This window comes from Sturnira hondurensis, unplaced genomic scaffold, assembly GCF_014824575.4.
Source record: "Sturnira hondurensis isolate 20B ecotype Veracruz unplaced genomic scaffold, ASM1482457v3 Scaffold0014432, whole genome shotgun sequence".
In the NCBI taxonomy this organism is placed as follows: Eukaryota; Metazoa; Chordata; class Mammalia; order Chiroptera; family Phyllostomidae; genus Sturnira; species Sturnira hondurensis.
This window is the reverse complement of record NW_028087063.1, coordinates 2,862,125-2,887,295: the sequence shown is the minus strand read 5'-3', so window position 1 is coordinate 2,887,295 and position 25,171 is coordinate 2,862,125. Positions and strand designations below refer to the sequence as shown.

Genomic DNA, 25,171 nt, shown 5'->3' with positions numbered 1-25,171 from the left:
GCAAACTAGAGATACACTCTCCGCACCAATCTTTGCACTTAGAGTAAAACTAGAAGACATGTTTCTCAAGGTGAGCAACACTGTCATTTTCCTAAATTTAAGAAAACCAGAGTATTACAGGGAACTCTATTTTCATTTGGTTCATACTGCCAGTAAAGAATGAAGTCTGCTTATTAGGCAAATGGAACAATTTCACAGTCCCTGAGTCCAACATGCTGCAGATACAGGGAACAGAGCTATACTCAGCATTTTTTGCTCAAGAAAACATCTACATTTCCAAATCAGAATTCTGGAGAACAGCAAGTCGAAGACCATGTGTAACACTTTCACAAACCTACCCCTTTAAGGGTAAAAGTATAGGTTGAGACAGCGAAGGACCAAAGCTGGAGAATTAGGATGAAGGAAGAAGGAAGTCAGGAATCAAGGTAATCTTGGAAACAACCAAAATTCCAACTTGCTATGGCCTCAGTTGTTATCCAGTGACATCTAAAGGGAGCTGCAGAAGCGTACAAGAGGGTTCAGTTGAAATTCTGACCACACTGCAAGAAGAGAGAGCACACATCTAACCTTTGCTGGTTTTAGTCGGTTCTGAGGACATGTTTCCAGTCTTCTTCTTTTTTTTGGGAACAGATACACATTTCCGGTCAAAGGTAACAGGACTATACTGAGGGAGGCTGTTGAATTTTTTTTCAAATTCTTCATGCAGCTTTGCTGAGCTAATAAAAGAGAAGGGATGTAAAAAAATCAGCACATGATATAAATATTTAAACAGAAAACAATACAAAATATATGTTACACCATTTCTTTTTAAAACAGGGTTCCTGAGAATTAGGTCACTGTTAATAAATTCTAGACAGGATAAGAAATATCTTTTCAGAAAAGCTGAGATTTACCAACACAGTCTTCTTAGTAAACTCACATGACAGGTTAGCTTAGAAAAGCTAACACTACCTTAGAAAAGCTGAAACATTATTTAAAATACTGGGCATTTTTAACGTGGAGAATTTACCACTCTCTCCACTGGCATAAAGATTTTTCATTAAATTCAATGCAAAGCATATTCCATCCAGACAAGTGCCTCATTCTAAAGACTCATATGTATGCACCCAGATTGCCAAGATTATTGGTGATATGGCATGCTGGCAATTTTGTAAGATTAGTTTTCTTAAAAATATGTATTTTTTAAAGCATACACACACAAAGAAAATGCAAGCAAATATTCTGAATATTAGAAAATCATCCTGGAGAACTGACCGGGATGAGAATAACACACTCAGTGAGAAAAGTAAAGCCAGTTTTCAATGAACACACTAGTATAAAGGCAACGCCACCCTAGCACTAAGCACAAAGGACTTCAAAAATGTCACCAGCAAAGTTGGGAAGTCCTTGGGCTGCTTCTGATGATCTCCAAGGCCCCCACAGCAATGGTAGCAGGCCGGCTGGGTCCTAGGCTGGCTGCTGGCTTTCACTGCCAGTGAGACTTATTAACTAAGATGCAGCCCAAACAGATGGGAGAAGCTGCAGGAGAATCACTGTGCTCAGTGGATGGAAAATGGAAGGCATACTGGGAAGAGAGCAGCTTGGAGAAGCAACTTGCAAGAAGCTAATGCATTAGGCTGCTACCTATAGGAGGTCTACCGAAAACTGTTCCCAGTTTTGGAAGAACGTACAAGAGGTGGGGAACAGAGATAAGACAGTCAGATGACCATCAGACTATTGACAAAAGAAGGCCCCTACTAAGTTCTATCGCAGCTGCAAAGGGTAGTGGGTGGGGTGATGCTTCTCCCTTACTAAAATCATCTTTTCATACTCAGCTAAAAATATGTTTATACTAATGGAAAATCAGATACCATCTGATACTAATTAGATTTATCAGAAAGCCACCTGTAAGATGTGAATTTTTGAGATACTCTGAATAACCCAGAGAAAAATATGAAAATGCAAGATCTAACTGCTAGGGTTTCCTGCTATTCTTTTCTTTTTCAACTAGAATAATCACCTATGTTTTTCTTGGGTAAGCCTATAAAATTAGAACTGCCAATACTGAGTGAATTTCTCTTGGCTACTGTTAAGTAAGGAGATAGCACACATTTTCTGCAGTAGAAAGATTTAAAATGCTCATTTAGAAATCTCAACGAAGACTGACAGGAAGTGGCATTTCTCACTGCTCATGCACTATGGTGGTGTGTTCTTAACAAGGCAAACCCAGATAAGTCTGAATCTGACAGGCAATTATTTAAAGGAGAGAGGAGGAAAGATCAGAAGTTTGCTGCTGATTTAAGTCTGTAGAAAACCTCCTTAGAAATAATTTTTTTTTAAGACAAACAAACAAGCAATGCACACAGCAGTCTCTTTGCAGGGACAGGTTCTCAAAAGACTGTTTCACTTTTTTATTCCTCAAAGAGGACTGTGAAAACATCTTTCTCTTAGCTTCAGCTGTATCTAAGGGAAGTCATCAGAGAACTTCCTGTTGGGGAAATGTCATGCCTATTGTATTCCCCTAAAACTTCACTATGTCCGACGTAAGAGCAGCTTCTCTCTAGCTGGGTAGACAAGCAGAACACTGGTAGTTTCAGAAGTTATAGAGCCTTGGTCCTTGGTCACTTTTTTTTAGGAAGCATTTCATTTGAAAAGTATCATTTGATAATAACAAATATGAGGGTTTTCATGTCATTGTTGAAGCATAATATAAACAAGACTAATCTGAACTATTCTGGACTTTAAAAAATATTAGAAAGAAAATATGTGAAACTATAAATATATTATCTCAATATAAATAATCCTGAGGATCATCATGAGAAACAATTTCTACTCTCACACTTTGTGATGACCTAGAGCCTTAGAATTAATCAGACTCTGAAGCACTGTAACATCCAAGAAAAAAATATATTATTCCACAAATAGAAATGCAAATATTTATGAATAAACCAAATACAATATTCCCAATGCATAAAATTTGCATATCTTTGAACACATTTAAGAAAAAATATGAGAAATATAAAAATGTATTTGTCTTCAATGTATTTTTTTCAAATTGAGCTCAGAGAAATCCCAAAGGATTTTCAAAACAGTAAAACTGAATATTCAGACGCTTTCCTCACCAATTTAAAATATTAGATCTCATAACTTGCAAAATGCTTTATATTAAGATTGGTATCAGACTCTTTGGCATAACATAAAATGAAATAATTCTTAATGATTTTATCTTGATGTATGCTATTGCTAGACAGTACATTTCAATATATAATTGATTATTGAACATCTATTATTTTTATTTTAGAGCAGAACATGACTTAAACAAAACAAGATTAGAGGTAGAAATATAGTATTTTTAACCTTATATTTTCAGCTCTCATTGTTTTAAAAAAAAACGTACATGCCTTTAGAAATACTAAATAAGGTACATACAGGATATAACATGTAAACATATAACGTCCACTGCAAACTTCAGATGGGAAAATGTGTCTGGGCAAAAATAAGGACTTACAGTATCATACCACTAATACACACAATGGACCTCAATTCAAACTCAGGCCTAAGTTTGATACTTAAAAAGTGAATGACACTGCCACGCACAATTGTGTTAACAGCAGGAATCATGGGATACACTTAGTTAGTGCCCCCTCCTATGTCAAGACTGTAGTAAGTGCTGAATACTCAGAGAATAAGCAGTTAGAGATGTATGCTTGCCCTGCAAATCCTACCACAGTTGGGGTCTGGGCAGTGCAGCCGACTGTGCTCACAGGCACTCACCCAAGGAAAGAGTCTTCCTTCAGCTTTGCCTTTTTGAACTTCTTGCTCCCACTGGTCCCACTCTGGCTAAACGTCCAGCTTTCTTCATTCCAACACCCTTCATGATCAGAGGAGTTTCCTTTTCCTGAGCTTCGTTTCCCTAAGGAAATTCAAAGGAGAGGATGTGCTCAGTATATTGGGAATGGGAGGGAAATAATTTTAGTTGCTTCACAAATGACCTTCTGACCCCTTAGACATCATGGGCAAGATGTTATTTGTAACTGGTCAGAGACTCAGAGTGATTTGTGATGGACCACCACCCTTCATAACAGAACACATGCAAGAGTAACTTTCAGTCTCTGATATAAGTTGTCTTGTCATAATTCAGCAGGTACTGCATGACTCCAGAGACTGACGAAGTACTAGTGATTTTTCCGTTAAAGAATCAGTTTAGGGTATAGGAGTCCTTTACTGGTGGGCACTATTAATTCTCCAAGATTTGTTAGAATGACATCCCTGGGGAACTATGAGCTCCCGAGGATCTTCATTCAGGGCTTGCTAGACCAGTATTCACAGATCCCTAGTTTGCATTTAGTTTGGCACAGGTAACCCCCTAGCCAGATGCTGTATTTTAAAACAGATGAATTTACCGGAACCACTCAATGGAATACAGGCCTCTGGATACTGTTACGTTTAAAGAGCCTTCACTTTCGTTCTAGTTTTGATTACCTAATGGAGAAGGCTAGATAAGTCACATCCTTCTGGATCCTGTAAGTCAAGATTCTGCTAAACATGCCTGCTTGATTCAGAAAATTCTTTCTATCAGTTTTAAAAACAGACTAAGAGCTTCAGACATGCAATGTTGATCCTTCAAAACAAAAACCCAGCCCATACCAGTAAAAAAATTTAAGAATTTAAAAATTTAATTCCTTTAACACATATTCTGAAGACACTCTGCTCAATAAGTGCTAGAAAACACGAGAGTAAAATGACAAATGTATGTGATCTATAAACCATAAAGAACAGGACAAATGTAAAGTATGATTCTGATACCACATTGTTCTTTATGGTGTTCTTCTCAATAGTCTAAAGGAGAAATTCTGCCAGGTTTCAATAATCTTTTCTGATTTGTACAAGTCACTTACCTCTGTCAACATTAGCTCTCAGAGAGGTGAGCATGCCCTCGGACACCAGGGTTTTATAAAGAGCACCTTTGCAAGACCTCTCAGATTTCCGGGAGCCACAAGTCTCTACTTTCCTGTGAGACTCATTGTCCTGAGGCTTGGCCTGCCCGGATAAGCTGGATGGTGATGCAACCTCCGTGGGGGTCAATGGTTCTGCTTTCACACCCTCTGGTGCCACACCAGAAATGTTCTTGCTGGCAGAAATACTAATGAGATCGGGAGATCTTGACTCTTTGGTGGTGTCTGAGGATTTCTCCTTTGACATTTTCTTCTCTCTTGACTTCGCTTTTTTCTTTGGTGGTTTGGCATCCAAAATGTTTCCCTTGCCACTGGAGGATGTGCGGGCCTTCTTGCGAGGGGCTTCCCCAAGTTTCTCGATGCCCCAGTCTCCCTTTGCGACAGCTTCAATGGTGTACATGACACTCTCGATATCAGACTCCGAGGACTGCCTCTTTTTGCAAGACTTCTTGGGTGTGGACTTATCATTTCCATGTCGATCCGCTTTGCTTTTCTTCTTTTTCTTTTTTAGCTTTTCTGGTTTGTTTACTGTCGTGGGATCTTCAATGATCATAATTCCATGAGGATGGCACATGTGGTCCTTTCTACTGGGAACATCACTTATTATTATCTTGCTACTGGCAGAGTAAGAAAAATCAGAGAAGTGACTACATTTTTGATCTTCGTCCGCTTCTTCCTTTTTAGTTTCTTTGGGATCTTTCATGTTTATAGCCATTATATCATCTGTTTGCAGCTCCTCAAAATTTCTTAATTCCTTAGAATCTTTTACATTTTCCTTAAATGATTTTTCAAATTCTGCTTCCTTCTGCAAGCTGGCTTCATCTGTTTTCTCCATTTCTATTTCTCTTTCTTCCTTTCCCTTCTCCAATTCTTTAATTCTTCCACCATCTGATTCTTTTATTAGCTTGGATTCTTCCATTTTCACCCCCTCTGATGCCAGACACATCTAAACAGTTAAAACAAATGGGAGAACAACAACAAAAAATCTTATTTTCTATACTCAAATTTAGCTTAAACTTTTAAATTATCATCCCTTTAAAAATAATAATTAAACTTCGACTTTTATAATAATCAGTCTTCTTCTGCCAAACTACCTTAAATGATTCAAATTATTGATAATAAAAGGTTTTAGACATTATGATGTATTCATTACACTCTAGACAAGCATATACCTTAATTCTTATTTTCTAGCGTATTGGAAGCTTTTCCTATGAAACCAAGATTTAGTAAAAGGAAGACGGGATCCAGAGTTGGAGGACCTGAGTCTGAGTCTTAGTTTTGCTACTTGCTAACGTTATAGCTCGAAAGAGTCACTTCACTCCTTACTCCTCTGTTGCCTTAGTAAAATCAAAACACTTTGTCTCAAAAGATTCTGTGAGGTCTAAAGAGAGAACTTATGGCAATTACTTAGCAAATCACCCCCAAACTGTGTTCCGATATTTGCTCTTTCTTCTTTCTGGGAGAAATGAGAAAAATGGCAACAATTTTTACCTATCTACTTGAAATCAGAAATAGGATAATTCATTAAACAACTCCAGAAGGTTTTGGTAAATGAACTAACCTTCATAGGGTCCACAATGCTGAAGATCACTAAAAGCTCTGCAAAGTAAGTGATTTCTTTTAAACTAACTTGGTGGAAAATTCCATTTCCTCCAAATTTACTTGGCTGCAAATTCTGACCAGAATTAATGTGAAACTGCTTAAGGCCTTAATTTATCTTACTTTATGTGTCTATTCATATGCTTTTGCTATCAGAATCTGCATTGGGGAATCTGTCATGGTGTGACACACACTATCATCATTTCCTAAAATCTAAAACATTCTGAATACCCAAAAAATATCTGGCAGCAATTTGTTTAAAATTTGCAGCTCACCTAATTTTACTGATAGGACATTAAAGGAGAAACCATGCTGATTAGGCCAAGGACAGCAATGGGATTCTGAAACATTACTCATCTTATTATTTTGCAGGAAGCAACTTGGAGGGAAAAGAGTAGGGGGCTTGCTTAGCCCCCAAATCAAGTACCTGAGTAGGAAACGGATCCTACTCAGGATCCGTTTTAAAAGAAAAATCACCATTTTATCAAATGGCAAGTTGTCAGAGATCATTAACACCTGTGAAATCATTTTTCAAATTCAAATTCGTAAATGAATAATACACTGAACTGAATGATCAGAGGCTCTTTACCTCAGCCCTCCTCCCCCCTTAGTACTTGTCTCTCAGATTCTTTCTTGAGAATTATGTTATGATTAGTAAATCTGGGAAGAAACTGGAGAAGGGGTGGAGGTGCGGGCAGACAATGCAAATCTAAAAAAATGAACATGACAAGAGCACCAAGCCCTCTGAGTCACTCGCAGCGAAGATCTGATACATTAAGGGTTCACAAGGAAGCTTTTTCAGAAAATCGAGTAAGTTAACTTTTAGACCTCAGCAAGTAGTTATGATGACTAAGAACTTTCCTTTATTAAACCTAAGCTGAAGTAAGGTCACAGCAAAATGTTATCTATGTCTGAAACACTAGTATATTTAATCTTCCCTGCATGTTTTACTCTCATGAATGATTTGCTGTTTTTTGTATCAATTTTGAAGTATTTTTATGTTCCTTTCTTAATTATCCTAGCCCTTCATGAATGTAACTATCTCAATGCAGAGGAAAAGACTGTACCAGCTGTGAAAAGAAGATGGGAGGTACTCCAAGGTAAATTTTATGTTTTTTTCAATCACCATCACTCTGATGGCCTTTACTAAGTCATCTCAGCGACCTTTTACCATAACATGCTGGTTTTTACTGTGATATTGCCAACGTTTGCATTTGCACAAATTCATCTTATCAAACTTAATAATACTTCGCAAACTCTATTCTCTGCTTCAATTATTTCAAAATGATTCTCCTCATCATCCTTGATAGGGTTCTACAGTGAGGAATGAAATGGAACAAACGCAGACGTTTACTCTGGGGACATATTCCAGGAAAGAGCGTAATATTTCTTCTCAAGTTAATTACACTGAGCACTCGGCATCCTTCACTTCCTTGTCTCAGACTCTTACAAGTTTTTTCACAAATAGGGTATGTTAATCCTAAATTATAAGAAAAACAATTATGTTCCTGGAAGTGAAACTATAAAAATAAAACAAATTAACTTCTAATCAAAAACTACAAACCATGAGTCGGGATAACCAAAAACCTAAAACAAATAGGACAGAGTTGGGTGTCGCACTAGAAGTTATGTGTAATTTAACATTCTTCCGAATGAAGGAATTCACTTGACTACTATATTCCTGAGAGTTAGTTATCCAGTTTTTTACACAAAAGCAATGACCTTAATTAAGAGAGGGCAGTTCTGTCTGAATTTTTAAAATACTGAACAAAAATCTATCATCTCCTCAGTCCTCGTTTTCCCCTGAAGCCACACAAATTAATCTACTCTCTCATGTGACAGTTTCAAATCTTGGAAGACTGACTTTATGTTCCCACAAGTCTCTTCTCCCAGCATAATGTTCCCATTTCCTTTAACTACTCATCACATGCAAAAGCTTCCCCAGGTTTCAAAGCTGGATCCCTCTTATCGAGAAGCAGTATGGTGTCCTGAAGTGAGAATGGGCTTTATTGAAATTAGCTAGCTTCACGAACAAGCACCAGACCTCACTTGCTGAAGGCCACAAAGTAAGCTATGTTATCTTAGACTTGAACCCCTATGAGGAAATAAAAGCTGAGAAATAGGGTAAGAGTATATCCTCCACTGGGTTGTTGTGAGGGAAAGGCAAAGAAGTGCGTGTGAATACAACCTGTAAATGACATAAAGCTTTACAAGGGTTGGGGAACAGTGACGCTTAGATCCAGCAGTATCTTTCTTAGATTAAGTTCCTACCTTTCCTGTAATATTCTCGAAGAGAAGCAGAACTATTTGTCCGTTGTCAGGGACACTAATCTTCTAATCAGCCCAGAGACAAATCCCACCCTCCCCCCAACCCTCTCCAAACAGAGGTCACACTTGTGGCTTGCAGTCAGTTAAAATCCTGGGTTTCTTTATCCACATAATGTTGGGAAGCTAGGCCTCTCCCATTCTATGTCTTTATATTTTTTGTACCAGATGCAAGATTTTCAATTTTCTTTATAAAGATTATCCTTTCAAACTTTGAATTAAATTACCTATCAGCTTTCTGTTATGGACACATTTGATATAAGCTGTTTTATGTCTTTGTCCAGATCTTCCGTAATAATGTTGAGTAGGGCATGGCCAAGGACAGGGTCTTCTGGTAAACCTTTAGAGCCCTTTCATCAGGTTGACTTGAACATTAATAAACTTTAACAATCTAAGAATTTATAATGCAGTCTAAATCCCCCCTATTTTGTTCACAAGGACATAAGATTACCTGTCAAAAGTCTTGCTGAAATCTAGATATATAATATGCCAACGGCATTAGCCTATTTTATAATCATACCAACCAGAAAATGAAAATAGCTTGTGCACCAGCGAGGGTCTAACTAGGCAAACAGAAACAATTTAAGCATATCTAGCTGAGGAAATTTAATGCATGGAATAAGTTGGTCACACAGGTCATGAAGGACTGAGATGCTGGAACAGGGGGTGGTGATGCAGCCCAGGATCAGCTACAGCAGAAAGCCACAGTAGGTACAACAATTGCCACTGAAGCCCAGGGACTGAGTCCCCAGTAGAAGGTGGCACTGCGGTGGGCCTATATGGGGAGAGCTGGGTGCATGAACAAAATGCTGCCTTTGCTGTGCCTCCAACCCTCCTCATTTCTGCACCACCCGGCCTCCCTTTTCTTCCCTTTCATGTCCCACCAGTGTCTTTCACTAGCTGAACCCAGTGGGAAGTCAGGGGACACAGGAACCCAGGGAAGGCAGTCTGCAGCCCCCTCGAATACAAAGCCAGCACACAGGGAGAACAGACTCTGGCCTGTCTATAGCACAACTGACAATGACTTTTTTTCAGGAAGACTTTGATAATTTCCAGTTTTTATCTCCTTTTCCATGAGTTCCAACATTATATTCTTAGAAATAATTCTCAAAAATCTAGGAATTAGCAGTCTGTATTATATTTCTACATGACATACACAGAACCTGGGAACAGTTATGGATATAATAACTCTTAGACAACGCCACCACTCTTACATGTGTGCAAATTCTATACTGAAAGGCAGTCACAAAAGGCAGGGATTCTAGAGCCAGACTGTGCAGAACTATAGACTGATAAGTTCATTTTCTCTAAATTTTTCTGTGCCTCAGTTTCCCAATCTACAAAACAAGACTGTTAATAGTAATTGCCTTAGGAACACCGTGAGGTCCAATGAGGTGCATATGTATTGTACTTAAGTTAGTACCTAATACAGAAGAAGAATATATTGTGACAACCATCCCTGGGGAGCCTGATACCATATAGAATAGATGCTGGCCATTATTACTAGTAGTAACATTCATATTGGTATCATTAATAGCACATTGTGACCCTAGTAGACTAACTGCTTTACTCCAATTTTTCATTGTAGTATTGAATGATTCTACAGTTGAAAAGAAACATATAAAACAAAATTAGATTCAGAAAGATCTTAAATCAGTTACCTTTCAAGAAGCAATTCTTAATTAAGCTCAGTTCCACTTCTGGGTACAAGCATATCTACTTTGGGTACATATATCAACACTTCAGTGGGATTTAATAAAGTGCATACACACTACATTATGTAAGTATGCAAGGACATGTGCACAGGTAAGCTCATAGTGAACTCAAAAAACACAGATGTGAACTCAAGTGAATAAAACTGCATTGTGATAGCACAGAATTAATGTGTGTTATTAATTAGTCAGGCTGCCCTTAATAGAAGGTTGGTTGTTCATCAGGCCCTGAAACAAAACACACTTTAGTAAATGACAATTTATTCTATGATTATTTTAAATTGATCACTTTCTTCTAAAGTAAGAATGTAAAATCACCTGCAGGGCACCTGCTGGATGGAATTCCCATGGCTGTGTTCATAGAAGTTAAAATGTTAATGTTTTAAATCAAATGCCGGGCATAAATATTTGATATCTATGGTCTATTCCCTCAGGAACTACTCTATTTTTGTAACTATAATTCACAAGGTACAAAATGTTTCATGTTTACCTTTGTATTCTTCCCCAGAAGTATTCTAGTGCTAGTACCTACCTTCAAATCAAATGTATTCAACAGATAACTGTATTCAACTGAATGGTTCATTAGTTCTAAAATAAAGGATGAGCCTAAAACGCATTCTGATTCATACCAAGAAAGAGTCAATTTACAAATCTACAGGAAAAAATGCCAATTATGACCCTGCAATGGTTGGCCTAGACCAGCAATCACACTGTCCTTAGTTATGCTTCACAAGAACACCAGTGAAAAGTTACTCACCAATATTTTAATTTTACCTCTGACAGTATTTTTAACAGTTTTCAAATTTTTTATTTATTTTTAGAGAGAAGGGAATGGAGGGAGACAGAAAGGAAGAGAAACACTGATGTGAGAGAGAAACATCAATAGGCTACCCCTGGCACGTCCCCAACCAGGGACCTGGCCAGCAACCCAGGCTTGTGCCCCAACTGGGAACCAAACCCATGACCTTCGGTCTGTGGATGATACCTAACCCAGTCACACCAGACTGAGCCACACCAGTCAGGGCTAACTCTTGACAGTACTTAAAAAATTTTAACTCTGAAGCAGTTAAAATTTCTCACTGTTTTATGTAATCAGCAGGGCACATCACTAATGTGCTAAAAGAAATGTAACTGAAGAAATATGACTCACTCCCAAAAGAGAAACAAAAACTAGGATGTTAAAACCAATATCCTAAGGATATACATGCTGGATGGATACACATAAAAACTATACTCTTAAAAATGACTGAAAAAATGCAACAGAATATTGAAGGGGTGAGATAAAATGGAGGGATGATTTTTTTTTTATGTTCTGAGGGTGAAGGAGGTTGTCATTTTCAGTTCAGGTAAGACCATACCTTAGGTGCAGGGTTTGTTACTGAGGACTTGCTTTCAAGACATAATAAATCTGTGTACATTAAGATTTGTATCTTTGAATCACAGACATTTTAAAATGTATTCCTTTGCTCAGAAGGTATCAATTCATTTCTTAATATTTCTAGCTTTAAAAGACTTAGATAAATGCCCAATGAAAAATAATCAACTGTATTAGGTAACATCACAGAAGTAGAGACCCTCTAATTGGTACAAAGAAATGAGTACGTGGTTCAAATGGTACCCTACCATATTATTTCATTCTTAATTATACTTTTTGTTCACTGTCTATTATAAAGGAACTAGTTAGATTAAAAACAAGGCAGTGTGAAAACAGACCCATTGACACTAATCAAGAAGTTCCAGAACCTTCGCTTTTTTAGTACTAAACAAATGTTTTGCAGCCAAGGTATGTTTACAATCATTTTACACTGGCTTATTGTCTGCCAAAACACTGTAAACAGTACCTGAGGATAGCATTTAACAGTGTTTTCCAAGATGTGCCTTTCTCCCATAATTCAATAAAACCAGAATGGTTTCTTTTGGCCATAAAAATACACTAGCTGATGGTTTCAGAGAATAAAGAATAGCATCATTGCTAAGAAATTCAATTTTATTTATTATAAAAGAAAGCTGATCACAGAGTAGTGGTCTAAGTGTCTCTCAACACTAAAATCTGGGCATATTAAATAGTTTACAATTTGGTTTGCTGAAACAATTAGGCCAAGCAAAATGGTGGTTTAAATGTTTCTCCTTGCCCAATACTTCTTCAGAAATGGTACCATCTCTGAAAAGTCCAAAGGGGTGGGGGTGGCCTGTGCTCCACAAGGCCAGCTGCTAACGGAGGTCACGAGGTGCACTCCTGTACGCCAGTTCCTCAGAAAGTACCGCAAGTGTGTGCAATGCGGGAATGAAATGCACAGTTTCAGGCGTTTTCTAAAATGACTCACGATTCTGCCCAGAAAAGAAACATACCACTTTCAAATAAGCCCCCTCGGATAAGTATCAGAACTCAGCTATGTGATGACAGTGAAGGGGAAGCTGGGGTGGGAGCTGCACACTCAGATTCTGGGCTTCAGGGCGTTACAAGAGGATGAAGGGACACTGCGCATCCAGGATAAATGAGGACATAACACAGAACCTGAAGTCGCAGCTGCATCTGACACCACCTACAACTGATGGTGGTAGGGAATGCCACTGTGATTGGAGGGACGGGACTGCCTACTTTTTTCATTATGGAATATAATTTCTGTAATTTTATCATAATGCAGGTTTTCTTAAAGTGAGCCATAATTTCCCACAAGATTTCATTTTTATGGATACTAGAATAGGTCTATACTTGTTTTCAATTATAACTGGTTCCTGCAAGTTAGGATATAAGAAAAACTAGAGAGGAGTCAAGGCCTCTGAAAATGCCTCCACCTTCTTTAATAAACAGGGTTAAGGTCCTCAGTCCCCTGGACCCACCAGACCTACAGTCCTGCTTTTTTATATACAAGGAGAGTATCTGGAAAAATCCAGCATTCTCCACCTTCTGCTTCACCTCAACACACAACTGATTTCATAAAGAAGAAATGTACAACACAGACAAGCACCATGGGCCATCTTCAGCAGTGCTGTGGTGACAATTTTTAACCTTTCTTCTGTGCTCAGGGAACATGGGTCTCTGCTCTCCGAACTCAATTATTTACTGTGCTGGCTATCCCCTCTCTTGCTGACATTTTTAGTACTGGATTTCTTCAGTTATCCCTCCTCACCTCAGCATCTTTCCTCTTCTTTTGTACTATTGGGCTTCCTCTTTGTCCACAAACACTGAGGCTTCCTCAATAGAGCTCCAAGGCCAGGGTCAAACTTTAGAAAGTCATTCATTCCCACACACTCAGGTTCTAAGGTGAAATGAGAATGAATGAAGTGTCACCTTTCGGACACCCCTTTTTGCTTTGCCTCTCATATCAACTCCTCAGTCATCCAACTGAGTCCCATCCAGCTTCGCTGGTGTCTGTTCCTGCCTCCTGTTCCCACTGCCAGTTCCCCCTCTCCTGGTTCCTGTCTTCTCATACCTAGATGTGCACAGAGGCTTTCTACTCCATTCTACACACAGCTGCCAAGTGTCTCTTCAAGTAGTGCTTTCAGCACTGCATACCTTTGCCCCAAATCTTCAATGGCTCCTTCATTGTGTTTAAGCAGAAATTTCTTTGCTTCACAATAAACACCCTGTAGTGTTTCCAACTTGTAGCTACACTCTACTTTCACCTTCCATAAATCTGCACTCCTGCCAGTCTGACCTACTTGTCATCTACTCCTATCACGTTTGTCTGCCTTTAATCCTTTGCTGTAGCCTTAGCTCTACAGTGAGTTACGCACAAGTCATGATCTCTACTGTGTATGGGTGGTCAGGTATAAAAGGGGGAGGTAGACAAGTGGGTGCTGGCAATGACTTTTGGCCTTAGAAGCGAAAAGAGAAGATGGTCACATCTGTATAGCAAACACCTCTACGAGGAGGTGACCACCCATTAGTTTCGAACAACTGTTCTTATGCAGGAAAGTTAGTACAGTATTTTCAGATCTCTAAATTTTCATGAGAAAATAAAACATTTGTATTTACTCAAAATCTGTAACTTTAAAATACAGTATTAGCTGCTAATTTGAATGCAAGCTATAATACAAGTCAACAAATCATGGGCCAAACAAAGCAACTCTACAAGTTTCGATCTCTGTTCCTCAACAACTGCTTCATCAAGACCCATGTTCATGCTCTCTCCCCGGTGCTGTGTCCCCAGAACACTCCTGCTACTGTTACTTTCTTCCCTTCCTGGTTGTACATATCCACTCTATGTGTCACTGGTCATTCAAGTGGAACTTTGTCTTTTCATTGCATGGTTCCCTATGAATCCATTTGTACTATTTATCCCTTAACTTTTTGTATTTCACTTCTTTGCAAGTGAAGAACAAGTTCCTGGAGGACAGGAGTCATACACCATAATTTCCTAAAGACCGCACGGTACCTTCCAAATTTCACAAATACGTACCTTATTTAAGTGCACAAGATGTATCTTGGCAGTTTTAAAATTACAGACACTTTTAAAAAAGGAAATATCAGCTCCATTTTTGACAGCAGTCTTGAACAATCTGTCATCTTATTCAGCTGTATACACATGTGTAGGAGTAAGCTGTCTTCCACAGGGCCTTCTGTAATAAGCAACCTGCAGTCTTTTGTATTCACCTAAAACAAGGTACTAGAATAGCCCAGTGTTGAGGAGCCCTGGCAGTGGGGATACACTGCCTAGGTTTCTACTGAGGCCCTAATACGTGCTGTCTACATGTCCTTAGGCAAGGCACCAAAGTTCTCTGCCCTTTTGTTTCCTGATGTGTGAAGGAGGAATGATAACCGTGCCTGCCCTCAGAAGACGGATGTGAGAATTCAAGAAGTACCTATAACATGCCTAGCACACAGGAGATAATAAATGGCAGATTATAAAACTTGCAATTACAATCTCAAATTTATAAAAGAACACATATAATATTTCAGAAAAATTAGAAGACAAACAGTAATAATTTTAGGCTTATGCTCCGGCCCCTAGCGGCACACCAAAACACCAGCACTGCACCTAGAAGTAAAGCATTCCTGTCCCAGGTCCTAGAAGGCGGCTCCTGTATATCATCATCATCGTCATCATCATCATCACCATCATCATCACATGTGCAGGAAGCTTCGGCAGCCTCACTGTTATTGGCATGGAGTAAACCCTCAATAATGATTGGTACTTAGAATAAATGAATAAATTGTTCTGTTTAATATACTAGGCAATTTTCATACCAGAGACCCTGAAGTGTAGAAATATTCTTTGCTAAAATGTAAAGATGTCTCTGAGTGTCTTCCAACTATAGCAACTATACCATACAATGATCTCTAGAGGATGCTTTGTTGCTGTGCTGATCTTTACATGACCTAACCTAATCAATTTCAAAATGAAAGGAAACATAATACATTATGCTAATATCTGTGCCCACTAAGAAACTGATTAACTGAACAGTAGGAACCTCATGGAGGTTCAAACATAAAGGATTATATTTTCTGAATTCCCTGACCTCAGAAGCACTATGCCAAATCTCCCTTCCTAGTTGGAATAATTCCTGAAAAACACCTGGAACAGATCCCAGAATTTTTAGGTCACTTTCAGCTATTAACAATCGATCCAGTTTAAGATGACAATCAAGTGCTCAAAGGGCCGTCCCCAGGGTATCTTTTGGTCCATGGTCCAGAGAAATAGAGAGGGGCCCAGACAATACCAAAACTGAGAGCAAAGGGCCATCTAAGTCTCTTGGTGTTTGCTGTCAACTTCTCCAATTTCCTTTCTGCCTGCCCGAGTGGGCTCAGGGCCCAGCAATACAGGCCTGTATTTCTTGATTCTCACTGAAGAGAAGACATTTCTTGCAAGCAACAACCTCTGTCTTTGGGAGGTCTCATTCACTCCTCCTCTCATGCCAGTCTACAGGAATGGAATTGAGGAAGGGTGAGTGGTTAATTCTCGGGTGGGCTGCTTCTTGGCCCTTTCTTCGTGGCCTACAGCTTCTGGTTTAGAGGGTAGAAGAAATGGTGGAGGTAGAACTAGCGGCCCATGGTTATGTCTTTTTTTTCTGTTCCTGATAACTTACTCAACATAAAATGGAATGACCTCATCAGGGGACACCAAGTGCAGGGATGACATATAAAGTATTTTATAGACAGGGGTGCAAACCGGTCAGAAGGGATGTGGTCTCAGGGCTGAACAGGATTCTCCAGTTGCTGGACGGATCAGAGATACTGGTAGCATTGCGATAAGGGTACTCAGGGCATTTGGGTCACAGCCTTTGTACTAACTGCCAAGTATTTTGGTACCAGGACAGCTGTACTGATGCAAACCAGTTGAACACCACTCCTGTTTATGGGAGCTCACCAGAGTGTCCTGAGCCAATAGGTCTCTACTGAATACTTCCTAATGTGTGAGCCTGCCCTGCTGTCCCAGGCCAGCCCTCTGCCAACCCCTCCCCAAACTGTTCCAGACATGGCCTCTAGTGTGATCAAGATGAACTATTTCCTATTTGTCCACTTGACCCTGGAAACTCACACATCTGTGCAATGCCAAATCAGAGTGCAGCAGGCCATTCCAAGTCTTTCCCTGCTGCCAACTTCCTCCAGTTCTTTTTTTGCCTGATCAGGTGAAGAGGACAGCAGTAAATGTATGTCTAAAACATTTCTTGCTTCTTGCCACTTTTTGCAGGTACCACTACCAATCTTTAGCAGAGGTTCTCTGAGAGCTGCCTTTCCTCCTCAGAACAGAGAAAAAAGCCAAAATATTCTAAATGACTGGAGAGCCTATGATATTGCCCCACTCACTGATGACTTGGGGGCTAGAGTGGGGGTGAGAGGAGGAACCTCGGCAGTATTCAGTACATGGGATGGTAGCTGAGTCAGGCCATCTCTTCATAAATCCCAAGAGCAGGGTCTGACCCAGACTGAAGGTGGTTTCCTGAAGGCTTTCCCTTTGGAATATGCAAATTTGGAGCTGTTCCTTCAGATTTTAGACAGTACCACCAATTCTGACCAACAGAAAAAATACTCATCAAAATCCTGTTATACTGTTCCACTTATTTAAAGAGGCACCCTGACATAATTAATAAATGTTTTGTTCAAGAAAAATGAGCATCAAGTACACATCAGATTAAAAAATTGAGAAAGCTTGTTTCTACTGGTGATTATTCAGAGATGCTGATTAATCCACTGTGCACATATTTATGTTTAATTAGAAACTGGGAAAGCTTTAGGATGTTATTCTAAAACACAATCTATTAGCATTATAGCATCATATTCACGTGGTAGACATAATATGAGAAGATTTTCTTGGTAAATTATTTTTTTAGCAACCTTGTTTCATCAAAAGCATATATTTTTTTACTCAGATGTTATAAGAAACTAAGTCTGAGTATAAGCTGATTTGCTCTAATTGGAATAGGCTTATTGCAGTCATTTTACCCCTTTAAATTATGATACCAGCATTCAAACATCTGTTTAACCATAGCATCTGTTTCATATTTGGGATGCATCCCTACAAATTAGAAGAATGTTCTTTTTAATGAGCTCTGATTTAATAGGAAATCCTTTTTTATGACTTATGCAAAAGAAAGAAAATAAGACAAATTAATTTCTCTTACATCACCCCTCCACAGCAAAGTACCTCAAAGGTACATACTTTTTAAATACATTGCCGTTTAATGAAGATATGTTAATATCAAAAGTTAGGTTGTTTTACAATTTAATGTTTAATTAAAAAAACGAATGTATCCATTTATCTATCAATGGACACACGGAGGTTGCCTCCACATCTCGGCTATTGTAAATAGCACTGCAATGAATATAGGGGTGCATGTATCTTTCCAAACTAATGTTTTTCTTCTATAATTAAATAATAAAAGCCCTGTGTATGTGTTTGTATATGTGTGTATACACATATAACCAAGAGATGAAGAGAGGACTACACACTCCTATTATTCAAGAAAAATAATCACTTCTTACAAATAAATTGTCTTGACCATCCACAGTCTTAAAGAGGTCAGACAAATGCATGCCTCACAGTCTCTCTGTTTACTAAGCCTTGTTTATAACTCTAACTCCAAAGGCACATTTGTTGCAGATTCTTACCATTTCAATTCTACCTGAAGTAGTACTTTGCTACTGACTTAACCAGTTAGTTTTAAAACTATTCCCTGTGGTCTTCATAAGTTTTCTAGTCATTTTTAGATCTCTATTTGGGTCTGAATTTGTCTTACACAGGAAGTACCGTGTCAGCTTAATGTCAGACAACAACGGGTTAGTTTGCTCTACTGTTTACCAGGAGGGAGCCAAAACCCCCGAAACTTATGTATAAAAAACTGCGTATTTATTCTTACAGGTTTAAAATTCAGTCACATTCAAAGTACTCTCCAAGTGATGCGGCACATCTATAGACACCTTTTTCCCACTGTTCAAGACAGTTTTTGAACTCATCAATCTTGAGGCCTTTTAATGCTTTGGCCATTTTTTGTTTTACCTCTTCTACCTCAGCAAAATGTTCCCTCCCCTTGAAGACTTTCCTTATCCAGGGAGACAAAAAGAGTGTCGCTCAGGGCAAGATCAAATGAATGGGGGTTGGGGCAGGGAGGTCAAGCTGGTTTTGGTCAAAAACTGCTGAACACTCAGGTGTGGACAGGTGGGCTTGTAAATCACCCATCATGAAACGAGCAAACGTGCTGACTCTTAAAAAAAAAAAAGCACTGAAGCCAAACAGCCTCTCTCAACACCAGCTGGTGCACTGACACAGATGGGTTCCTAGAACACTCACCTGGTGGGGGAAGCCTGTACTGTAAGGAGCTCGCCCTCTAGTAGATAATGCTGGGTTTTGGGGGGAGCGGGTGTTTCTTTACTGTTTCAGGCTTTTGTATTTTTATATTTCTAGTATATATCTGTTTAGACTTTAAAAACTTAATGTTAAGATATTTAAAACTCCTACATTTTTATGATACGAGCTACCATAACGTTTAGAAAAATGACAGGTCTTCCCATTAAGTTAACAAACTACAAAAGATCTATAAAAAAAAAACTATCACTCAGAGAAACAAACAAAAAAAACCCCTCAACAGAAACTCATGCAGAGGAAGCCAGAAACATAAAAGAAAAGAAAAAGTTGATATTATAAGAGACTTTTGGTTACCCATTTCTGTACCTCCTAATTTGTCTCACCAATAGAAAGAACGGCCACTACGGTGTCCCAGGGCTGAAGACAAAGATGGATCTTTCACCTGTTCCTTCACGCAGAGCAACCACAGCTCAGCAGAGAACGTCCCAGCTCTTGCCACCCTAAAAACTGCTTCTGGCATCTCCTCCCTATGCCATGCCCACCAAGTGAGGGTTCTGTCCCTTACAGGATTTATGAAAACACAGTTCCTAGTTTGCCAAAGGAATTTTAAATCCATGTCCCATCACACGCATAACTGATGTGTGTTACAAAACCAGCCTTTCCAACATGTCATTTGAGTTCGTGTCACTAAAAGCAACAAAAATTAAAACATCAACCACCTGGTATAAAAAAAGTAGTGCATTGTAGAGATTTATAGATGTTATAAGAGAATCAGTTAAGAGGAAAACGACCTGGGCCATTCTTCTGGGTTTAGGCTGGACTTATTTAACCAATCTGAGAGAGACAAAACTGACCTTATTTTAAAATGCCACCTCTGAAAAAGATTTCACAATTTCCCTGGGTAACCTTTTTCAATGCTTAAGGACTTTCAGTAGCAAAACAACTCTCTAAATTAAAGGTTAACCCTCTCATTGTTGAAAATTAGATACAAAATACTTTATGGTCAAAGGTGCGGTGGTACAAGTTTAAGGAATAGTGTTAATGATTGGCTTTTTGCAATCTCTGCCTCTGCAGGGCTTATCCGGATATTCTCAGAAACTTGCCTCTGCTAGTTGAAAGAGTGCAGACTTTCCACAGCGTTTTCCAGAGTCGGCACCGCCTAACTGCGAAGTGTTCGAAGAAATCTGTATTGAATGCAATTCACATAAAGAATATTAATTGTGACATCAGAATCCTTGCTTCTCATTCATACACATTCAGGAACTTTCCTTAGTTTATGAGAAGAGCACTGCTCCCAAGTACCAAATAATTTGGAATGTGGCATGCTAAGAGATTATCATTTTGAAACCAGATTTAGTAAATTCCCAAAATAGTAACAAAAAGAGGCATGACTTTGGTGGCTGTTTACTGACAATACTATTATCTTTTATATTCCAGGCTTTAAATTTAATACTCCAATCTTACAAGGAGACACATATTTGCATTCCTATATAAATATCAACTCATCAAATGGTCAAATATAAAAGAGCTATTTAGAGTTCCTTCGTATTTACCAAAGCAATTAGTTAATTTTTCTTAAGGAATATATTCAGGAGCTCTGAGAAAAGACTATCAAGTCAAATATTTTTTTTTGGAGAATCCAGTATAAATGTCCTAGGCATTTATACCTAACCTATTTATACCTGCTAGGACATACCCAGCAGGAGCTGGGGGGGGGGGGGGNCGGGGGGGGGGGGGGGGGGGGGGGGCGGCTAAGAATGTCACATAAAACACTGGCTCTGGCTTTGAAACTATGTTCTAAGGTACACACAAAGATCGACAATCAAGACCACAAATCTGAGTAAGTTGTACAAGGACCTATGTTACAGTACAAACGCATTTATAGTACATATACATAGAACATTGTGTTGACTGCTTACTCTCCTTCAAGTTTGGCTGAAACTGCAGCAGGCACCAACAACGAACAGCACACTATCCTTTTTCATTTTTTATATGAAAATTTCATTTCAGTTTCTAGCCTAACTCCATAAGGAGCTGAGAAGGACATGTTAAGGATCTTTATACAAAGCATGCTGCTACTGGAGAAATTCTGTCATCATTAGAGCAGCTAGCTGGATTTTTGTATTCTGTGTGATTCTGAATTCTTTCTCAGTTTAAAGACACCGGTATTTCTCAGCTCAGCGTAGGAGGCAATCCTGCCGGTCCCGCAAGGTATTCTCCGGAGCTGTCTGCTCCAGGAGAGGCTGGGTGCTTTGTTGCCAGAGGGTCTTCTCCCTAGACCACCTGTGGCATAAGAGGCCTTTGTAGAGGCCAGTATATAATAAGCTACCTGGGCTATTTAGAAGGGCCTAGTGTAATAAGTTTTAAGGACTTTTTCTTCCTAGGTACTGCTATTTTTAACAGTCTTGTCTTGTATATCCCAATCTTACTTTTTCTTTAGAAGATCAATTTATGGGGCTCAGTCTTTCTGAAGTTTAAAAAAATTTCCTCTAACTGAATTTTCTGATATATGCTACTTCTACTTTTTCCTGACAAGTTGAATTTAATTACTCACCTTATCACTAGACTAAAAGAAACAAACACATTAATATAACCACCGATTCTCAGTGACTTGAGAAAATGAAGAGCCGAAGATGAATGCCAGGCCCTTAAACCAAAGTTGTGTAATAGAAAAAACATGGCTTTTGTGTCAGACAGATGTGCCTTCGTTAACTTTCTTCTGTGTGGACTTCAGCAAATAATTAAGACTTTGAGCCTCATTTACCTCATCTTCAAAATAGAAACAGTAATACCCACCCCGTATTATGTTGTGAATATTAGATTTTACGTTAATGAAGAGTCTGGCACAGTGCAAAGCCCATATGATGCTTTCAATAAATGATGCATTCATTAGTAATAAAGATCTATCATTATTAACACTAACAAACAGACTCTTTTAGTACAATTCCAAAAATTAGTTACATACTGAAAATGGAACAGAATAAACATTGCCATGTCAGAGGATAATTATTATTTATTGATCAGCAGAATATGAAATCTGTCCCATAACTATACAATAGTCTCAAGAATTACTGAAGGACAAGCTGGGTACGGTGCTGCACTCACAACCCCAAACACTGTTCCAAGTCTTCACTGGCTCCCTCTGCTGTCACTTCGGCTGCTGTAGGTTGCCTCCTACGCTCCCTGGTTCTGTATCTGTTTACTTCCATATATCCTATGCCTAATGCAGTGGATGTATTATCTGCCACCTGAGTTTATGCTTGGCTGAGTCAGGGCTTCAGAACGGTTCTTTGCCTTTGGAAAGAAATCACCGATGTTTACTAAGCACAATTTTTCTCACTGCTCATGTGAGGATTTTTATCTATTTTTAGGTATAGGGCAGTGTTTTAAATGCTCAACATTGCTAGCAACCTGATCTCCAAAGAGGCATGTGTATGTAGGGAAGGATCGATGTATTTTAGCCCAAAATTTATGTAACTATAAAATTTTCACAGAATATCTTAGTGACACGATATGCTTTCTAGAAGTCGTTGGCTTATTAGTAAGAGTGGGAGCCAGAAACCCCGAACATATGTCAATGTCCATGGCTTGAGCTTCATCTTGACTTCTCTGCAGCCACCCACATGGCTGCCCCTCCTTCTGGGGGGCTCTTCCCTGGGCTTTTACATTACGGCAGGGTCCTTGTTCCCCCCCCCCCCCGCCTCTAGGCCTCTCCTTGTTCTCCTCTGCTGGCTCTCCTTTCTATAGTGACCCCTTAAACAGTTTTCCTCAGAGTTTCACATTAACAACCCTCTCTTTTTATTAGTACATTTTCCTCTAATGATCTCGTGTACTCTGGTAGCTTCGATTACAAGCATAGTTTGTGCGATGCCCATTTGTTATACCACTGTTCATCCCTGCCCTTCCCCCCACTTTTTCTATTTAAGTTACATGCATCCTTTCAAGTAAGAACGATAGAGTTAATACATGTTTTTCCATGGCTGGTCGGCTGAAAGCAGACATGCACGTTACGTTACACTCCCGGGTCGAGGGCAGTAGTGGGCCACACTGAACAGTGTATTTGTGGCTTTGCTTTTTACTTCCCTGGAATTGATGGTGCTTGACAATCTGTAAACTCCAATGTAGTCTCTCCTCTGGTTATCACAAATGTTTTGATTAAAAAGATTAATAATACTATGTGAAGTATAGCAAAAGTGCAAGAAAAACTCTCACTGTGGATGTTAATCTGCTAATTTTATAGCTGGTCTGAGGCAGGTCAGCACAGTAAGGAAACAGGTACTAAAGATCAAAAGCGAATTAGGTGATGGTGAAGTCTTCTGCAATTATAACGGATATCATAAACATCATACACCGGGGGGGAAACTGGCCAATAATAGCTGAATAAATAAGTGAATCAAAGAACAAATGAACAATGTGAGATGACTATGCTACCCTACCTTAAAAGGAATACTAATGTTCCTAATGAAGCACACAGTACCTCACACTGATTAACTGCAGTGTGAGTATATGGTGGGGTTTTTTAGTGTAATATTCTGTAACACATCGATTATTTCATCATGAAAACAAATGCCTTAAATTTGCTTATTTGTCTGAATCATCCAGATTAGCCCTCTACCTTCAAAGTAAATGTGTAATTTTGCAACCCAAAGATATGTTCTGGGTATAAGAGTCAGCCACAGAGCAGAGGAGAGAATATGGACATGGCTTTCAGATATGTTGAATAACGGATGACTAGAGCTCCCTTCTGACATCCCTTTCGGTTATTAGTCTTCAGTAAATGAGATCTAAAAAGTGACGGATGTGTTAGTCTACCTGTAAACAACAAAAGACGCAGATAAAAAACTCATTCTAACCAGCTTAATGAATAGAGGCCTGGAACAGGGTGATGGCACTTCAGATGGGCCCGGCTGAGTGTGGATGAACTATGAGTATCAATAAGGAATGGGAGACAGGCTGACAAGGTGGGCTGGTGGGGCAGGGGAGAGCAGGCAAACAGGTTCTGCACTGTATGTCTCTAGGTCTTACAAAGCTGACATATTTTCTGCCTTTAAATGTAAGCATTCAGGAGGAATCTACAAACAAAAATGTTCTCTATTCAGTATCCTGGTTCCATATAGGTTAATTTCAATAAACATTAAAAGTTATCAGATTTGGTTAAGAAGGAAAACTATCCTCTTCATCTTGCAAGGCACAGAATTAGGACTCGATGTGAAAAAACAACATTTTCAATTTAAAGAAATGCCCAAGGCTTAAGAGTTTTTTAAGAGGTGTGTTTCTAGGCTAATAACATTGCACAATAAACGACCCATGGTCAAGAGATCTAGCTAATCTCTTCTTGGAGTTACCAACATTTGTAAATTAAATCAGCAGCAATGGTCCCTGAGAATTCGGCAAGCCTGATATTAAAATGATATTATAGCTAAACATTTTAAGAGACAAAATTGATTATAAGTTATATTACAAATGAAAAACATACTTTCCTCTATGTATACAGAACAGGACTGAGAATCCCTCTGAAAAAGGACAGGGGTATAAAAAGTGGCCCACGGGGAAATTTTCTGTTACATGTCCATTGCTTCCTTTCCCTATATGGTCCCAGACACACTAGTAACTGCCTTAAAATGATGAATGAACCACTTGTGGTAAAAACTGTAAACTACAGAGCAGTGGTCTCTAACTCTTGTTCCCAGATAGAAGACTTTGGAAATGCAAATTCTCAGGACCCACTCCAGACTCAGAAACTATCAAAACCTGGGGGTGGGGCTCCACCATCTACATTTGAATAAGACTTCAGGGAGCCACCGGTGTTATTTAAAGTTTGAGAACCTCTATAAAGACTAATTAAAACAAGAAT

At 39.0% G+C, this 25,171-nt stretch overlaps 1 protein-coding gene across 7 annotated transcripts in view; it reads right to left on the bottom strand.

Annotated features, from left to right (window-relative positions):
- Positions 1 to 25,171, bottom strand: part of BBX (BBX high mobility group box domain containing) — a 91,828-nt gene that overhangs the window by 31,226 nt on the left and 35,431 nt on the right. For 6 of the 7 annotated variants that reach the window (XM_037063342.1, XM_037063343.1, XM_037063346.1 and 3 more), the window contains 4 exons: positions 20,421 to 20,501; positions 4,878 to 5,880; positions 3,754 to 3,892; positions 568 to 716 (listed from right to left, as the gene is read on the bottom strand). In XM_037063342.1, the coding sequence (XP_036919237.1) occupies positions 568 to 716; positions 3,754 to 3,892; positions 4,878 to 5,880; positions 20,421 to 20,501 (1,372 nt within the window). The remainder of the gene's footprint in view (positions 1 to 567; positions 717 to 3,753; positions 3,893 to 4,877; positions 5,881 to 20,420; positions 20,502 to 25,171) is intronic. The other variant, XM_037063344.1, reaches the window with a different exon arrangement.